Source organism: Rhagoletis zephyria, unplaced genomic scaffold (genome assembly GCF_001687245.7).
Source record: "Rhagoletis zephyria isolate East Lansing unplaced genomic scaffold, Rhagoletis_zephyria_1.1 Rzeph_scaffold_11241, whole genome shotgun sequence".
NCBI classification, from domain to species: domain Eukaryota; kingdom Metazoa; phylum Arthropoda; class Insecta; order Diptera; family Tephritidae; genus Rhagoletis; species Rhagoletis zephyria.
This window is the reverse complement of record NW_016168318.1, coordinates 12,738-19,540: the sequence shown is the minus strand read 5'-3', so window position 1 is coordinate 19,540 and position 6,803 is coordinate 12,738. Positions and strand designations below refer to the sequence as shown.

Genomic DNA, 6,803 nt, shown 5'->3' with positions numbered 1-6,803 from the left:
TACAGTGCTCTGCAAGCGACTTCATATCTACCTTATATGAATTCGCGTTTGTGCTCTTATTTTATATTAGTCTTTCAAAAAAAAAATTCAGTCAGGAGAAACCAGCCATTAAAGCTTGATTATGGCAACTTAACTTAATGGAACGTAGAACTTAGAGAATCAAAATNCGTGTGAATTATATGTGTACATATATAGAATTCTAGATGAACTACATTTTTTAAATTGACTAAATAAAATTTGCTTTAAATCTAATCAATATCCGAATTGTGAAAACTGTCCCATATATGAATTGTGTTACAAATATTCCAATACAAACCTTCTTTATGTACAAAATATGTAGTTATGGTACTGATTGAACAATAATTATGCGCTATTTCTTTTTCGATTGCCATAAAAACTAAGCGCTGGTTTGTCTGGAGTTAAAGTAAGTATTTTTTTTTTCTTTTTTAATAGGTTGGAATTAGTGTTTGGTGTATTTTCAGATGCCTGCAAAGAGAAGTCTGATATGGAGTCATTTCAAAAATGCTGGCTCGAAACGTGCTATGTGCAAACATTGTTCAAAGAAAATAAGTTTCAATGGCGGGTCCCTAGGAAATTTAAGCCGCCACATGAAACTTCGGCATTCTATGATTCGCTGGCATGATACGACTCTTAATGGTAACGGCGAAGGAAACATACCAGAGGATCAATTAGAGCAGGGCGATCAATCAACGCAAAGTGAGCAGCAATTGCAGGCGGAGCAGCTGCTGCAGATGAATAAACGGGTAACTACGAATTATCAAACAAAGAAGCGAAATGATCAAATTCGTTGCCATGTTGTTACAGTGCTCTGCAAGCGACTTCATATCTACCTTATATGAATTCGCGTTTGTGCTCTTATTTTATATTAGTCTTTCAAAAAAAAAATTCAGTCAGGAGAAACCAGCCATTAAAGCTTGATTATGGCAACTTAACTTAATGGAACGTAGAACTTAGAGAATCAAAATGGAACAGATTTCAACGTGGCATTAAGTTACGTTGGGTTTCGGCTGTTCAATTATAAGCAGCACCCATTTAACAGAATTTTTAAGAGAAGGCCGTAAGTTACGTTAAGTTGCCATAATCATACCATTAGAATCCAAAATTAAAATTGAGGTACCCCAGATTCGCTACGGGGACAGGAATAGCAACACATGCACACTTTTTCACTAATACATGCATACTTTTCCAATGGAACAATTTTGAAACGCGCAGTTAGCTATAAAATAACCAAAACTACCGATACCAAATTTGTTTGGCGCAGGTAAAAAATAAAGATATAAGAGGTTTATTTACTTTATTTATATCGGCTGCCTTATACGGTTGACAAACGGGCTCGATTATTTGCATAAACAGCCTTTATTTGCTTTGACTCATGCATTTTCCTCTTTAAAATGCGCATAAGCAGCTGAACAAATGCACGAAATTTTTGGGAATCAACTCGGATCAGGGCAGTTTTCGCTGACAACACTGGTAAAAGGCCAGCTGTTGTCTTTTGTACAAGTAAGCAAACAAAGCGCAAGAGTGACTTACCACGCGGTAGCCGAGTGGTAAGAGTTACGGGCTACAAGCCTGTAGCTGCCAGGTTCGATCCTCGGTTGGAACGATTGCGAATTTTTTTTTTGTTTTTACCTTCCTTTTATTAGCTCGGGATGTAACTATGTAATATTGATGCGCCTAAAAGATGCAGCGATATCTATTCTCAAGTTACATACCTGATGACAGTACGAATGGCAATTATAATAGGGAGGTTTTAGTTTTTTAAACTATAATTTTATTATATTTATTTTATATTTTTTTTATTTTATTTGATCTATATATTTAATTTTACTTTATTTTATTTTCATTTGCTTTATTTTATATCACATATTTTATTTTACTATTAGTTAATTTAAATTTTTAGAGTTGAATTTTAATAAAAAGTCAACAACAAACTGAAAGCAACGAAAAAAAATATAGAACTTATAAAGAAAATAATGAAAACGAAATAAATGAAAATTCAATTGGCCGTAGGACTCGACCCCACGATTTTGCGGCTCGTTTATCTTCAAAAGAGTGACAACTCAAAATAATACGTTTGTCAGAAAATGGGAAAAATTATTTCCTAGCACATGATAATTATATGGGCAAGGGCGACTTTACCTTAGGTTTTTTTTAACAAATTATAACAATAATTTGCTCCAGATTTTGCTGAAAGTTAAATAAATACATGCGTACATTTTTAGCGCATAACCTCAAAAATGCCAAATTTTAAGTTGTGACTCTTTTGAAGACGGTGTACGATATGTATTGTGTGGCTGAAAAAAGTTCATAATACTAGCGGCAGAAATAAAAGAAACGCCTTATTTCAACCAGTTTTGTCTATATTTATCTTCTTTATTTAATATTGAATTTTTTTTTATAAAAGTCTACCTATAAATGCAAAAAAATTGGCCAAAATTTCCAACTTTTTACTCTGCATTTTTAGAAAAATTCGAGGTACGCAGTTTTATAGCCCATTAAATAAAAGTAGGATAAAATGCAAGTTTCATGCAATTACAAAATACCCGTTGATTTTTGGTAATTTTTTAAACGGGATTAACATCCCTAGTACTCATTCTACTCAACTAACTGAGTTTATTGTAGAATGCACCCCATAATACTATATGTACTTAAATGGCATATTTTCAAAAACTTATTTTTTTTATCAAAAAATGTGTATGTGAAAAGATTTTCAAGAAAAAATAATAATGTAAATTTCGCAAAAGGCGATCACATTCTTCCCCTTTCTCCTACTTTCAAAATACAAATCTAGATAAAGGAGTGTAAAATTTTAGCTGTCATAAATTACATAACCTTGTATTATTAGTTGCGTTCCCTAACTCACAAGAAGTTGCAAGACTACAGGAATTTACCAGAAAGCGTTCCCGCACTCGGTTCAATTTTTGCTGGTAAAATCTAGTTAGTAAAGTGTCAAACCATCAGCTGTTCAAATGATTTCAAATTTGAATGAGCGTAAACAAAATTGCATAGAGGATGATTCCGTGCGCAGAACGTCCGGATATTTATATTCACGTATCCTCTGGGTATCATTCAAACTCCCGTTTGGGAGCGAGCTAAGGTGAGAAGGCGTAAAACTTCGCGTGCGCTGGGTTAGGGTCCCGCCACGTGAAAAACCCCGCCCAATGAAAAAGTTCAACAAGCCCCCTTTTTTGATGACGACCGCGGCAAACGTATAAAGGACTATGATTTGAGGGGATGCACCTAGAATATCTGGACCCTTAATAGGGGCGGTGCCTCTGCCCGGCTGGTTGATGTCCTCGGGAAGACAAAGGCTGACATCACCGGCATCCAAGAAATGTGATGGAGGGGGCAAGGAAAAGTAAGTGGGAAACCTTGCGACGTCTACTGCAGTTGCCACGTAAAAGTGCGCAAATTCGGTGTTGGATTCGTGGTAGGGGAGAGACTCCGTCGCCGAGTACTGGCGTTCATCCCGGTGGATTGGTCTAGCCACAATCCGCATCAAAGCGAGATTTTTCAACATCTCGCTGATCTGCGCCCATGCCCCGACGGAAGAGAAGGACAAGAAGTCCAAGGATCTCTTCTATGAGCGCTTGGAGCGTACATATGAGCGCTGCCCCCGACACGATTTTAAAATCGTGCTCGGCGGTGTTAATGCCAAGGTGGGCAAGGAATGGATCTTTGGCGCCACTGTCTGAAAATACAGCTTCCACGACGAAACGTCCGATAACGAACTGAGGCTGATCGACTTCGCCGGGCCCCGAAACATGGTAATATGTAGTACTAGGTTCCAGCATAAGAACATCCACCAAGCTACATGGCTGTCTCCAGATCGAAAAACGTGATAGACGGAGGGCATGCTTCAAGCGCTTTAGACCTACGTACACTCCGAGGGCCAAACATCGACTCGGACCATTATCTTGTTGTAGCCAAGATACGCACCCGCTTTTGTGCAGCAAAAAATGTGCGCCCAACAATGTAAGGAAAGCTTAACGTCGAAAAGCTGTAATCACAACAGACGGCCAATTTATTCGCCACTCGACTTACACCTGGACTCGAATCGTCACATACATACGATATCGTACTACTCGTCACGTAAAAACACATTTTTCGGATTANTTTTGTGCAGCAAAAAATGTGCGCCCAACAATGTAAGGAAAGCTTAACGTCGAAAAGCTGTAATCACAACAGACGGCCAATTTATTCGCCACTCGACTTACACCTGGACTCGAATCGTCACATACATACGATATCGTACTACTCGTCACGTAAAAACACATTTTTCGGATTATACATACAAATAGCGACAAAATCAAATAAATTCGTCTTAGGTTGTGTTCTTCTTCTTTATTGGCGCTGTAATCGACTGGCGATTTTGGCCGAGTACAAAACAGCACGCTTGTCATTTCTCTTCTGTGCCAACTGACGTCAATTGGAAATGGCAAGTGAGGCCAAATCCTTCTCCACCCAGTCTTTCCAACGCAGAGGAGGCCTTCCTCTTCCTCTGTTACCAGCATCGCGGCCCGCGTTGAATACTTTCAGAGCAGGAGCGTTTCTGTCCATTCAAACGACACGGCCAAGCCATCGCAGCCGTTGTATTTTGATTCGCTGCACTATGTCTATATCGTTGTAAAGCTCATACAGCTCATCGTTAAATCGCCCGCGGTATTCGCCATCGCCAACGCGTAATGACCCGTAAATCTTTCGCAAAATTTTCTCTCGAAAACTCCAAGAGCAGCTTCATAAGATGTTTTCATTGTCCATGTCGCTGCGCTAAGTAAGCTGCTATAGTTTGGTGGTAGAAATATTTATTTTGTTTCGATTTCACACATTCCTACTCAACCAGCTGATTTCGAAGATGTTTTCGCTCTTCCTCTTCTTCTTTCGATTCGATCGTAACTCAGAATACCAAATTACGATTGTTGCGGAGCGGAATGCGGGAACGTAATCGAAATGCAGAATAGGGTTTAATTTTGTTGTCTTTGTTGATTATTTAGAAGAACTTACCTTGTCTTATACTACTACTCTACTCAGCGATGACACTTTCGCATTGGCAATGAGGAATTTGGGGTTGGTTTCCGTCAACTGCTCGATTCTCACTCACTTTACAAATACCAATAGCTCGCTACTTGATGTCTCTTTTGTAAATAATAAGAACAAAGCAGAGACCATAACGATTATAAGAAATAAAATTAAATATTGCTCTATGATTATTACTGAACAATGGAAAAGTTGTTTTCATCTCTCGGGGCGTTTATTTCAAGGCGAATATTATTTACGTCTTCTCATTATAATTATATGGGATTATTATTTTTTTTTTTCGTCTCGCGGGACGTTTATTGCAAGACGAATATTATTTACGTCTTCTCATAATAATTATATGGGCTTTTTATTTTTTTTTCGTCTCTCGGGACGTTTATTTCAAGACGAATATTATTTACGTCTTCTCATAAAAATCATATGAGATTTTTATTGAATTAAAACTTCTTTATCGAGTTCAGAGTTTTAGGACCGTTAACTTATCTATTTTCAAGTAATTATATGGAATTTTCTGTAGTTAAATGAAATAAATAAATAAACTATAGCTTAACACAGATACGTTAACGGCCCTTAAAGCGTTAAATATATTTATATTTGTAGTCAAAAGATTGGTACAATACAGCGATGTTTTATTGAAAAATTTCAACAAACTAATTTTCGTGATTGGCATAAAGAAAAATATTTGGGTATTCACACAATTGGGATACGATTTGCACCAAATTTTGGCAAATATCCAATCGTCTGACACTGCCTTTAAAATTGTATTTATACGGATGTTGTTAAAGAATCGACTATAAAGAACTAACCAAAATTAAATAACAAAAATAATATTTTAAAACTTGTGAAAGTTTGGTGCGGCTATAATTTTTTCGACTACTGCACAATGTANATGTTGTTAAAGAATCGACTATAAAGAACTAACCAAAATTAAATAACAAAAATAATATTTTAAAACTTGTGAAAGTTTGGTGCGGCTATAATTTTTTCGACTACTGTACAATGTACAAAAAAAAAATTGCGGGTTTTCCGGCGGGATTATCAAACCTTGTATATTTTAAGACTAATAATAAGCTTTACGTGAGCTGGACCGGTTTGAAAATACCTCTAAAAATGGAATTTTTTATGAATAAAAATAGTTTCTTAAAGGATTTTTTGGAAAAAATCCTCCCAGATGACAAAATAGTTTAAGCTTAAAAAATCTACATAAAAATATTAAAAAATTGTACCAACGGAATCATAATAATAAGAATTTGATGCTGTTTTTTAACTTTTTTCAGAGGTTTGGGTAACTGCTCCAACACTTTACCGATATAGACTTATGAGGTATCAGTGGAAAGATATTTTCTCACATGTTTTATTTCTTTGCAAAACAAACTTAATATGTAGGTACATTTACATATTTTACACTTTTAACATAAATGTCAAGGCAGATATTTTTAGATACACTTCTTAACAAACAAATTTTTTTAAGTTATTATGAATGGATAAAAGAGACATCTTCTTTGAATTCAGTACTAAAACTTGACATTTTGAGTGCTTATCAAAACTTTATACATGTTAACTAGATTCGCCATTTATCTTAAAATTATAAAATTTTAATTATTTGTTTATAAAAATGCAGTTTACACCTTAACAAAACACGTATAAATCCAAAGTTTAATCTTTGCGCAACATTAAAAAAATCAACAAACTTCCGTAAAGCTTTTTAATTAGATTTCCTAGAAATACATATTTTGAGTATGCAG

At 35.8% G+C, this 6,803-nt stretch overlaps 1 protein-coding gene across 2 annotated transcripts in view; it reads left to right on the top strand.

Annotated features, from left to right (window-relative positions):
• Nucleotides 1-174: 174 nt before the first annotated feature.
• Nucleotides 175-6,803, top strand: part of LOC108376949 (uncharacterized) — a 13,264-nt gene continuing 6,635 nt past the window's right edge. For both annotated transcript variants that reach the window (XM_017633210.1, XM_017633209.1), the window contains exons 1-2: nt 175-424; nt 483-764. In XM_017633210.1, coding sequence (XP_017488699.1) covers nt 483-764 — 282 coding nt within the window. In that variant the 5' untranslated portion in view covers nt 175-424. The remainder of the gene's footprint in view (nt 425-482; nt 765-6,803) is intronic.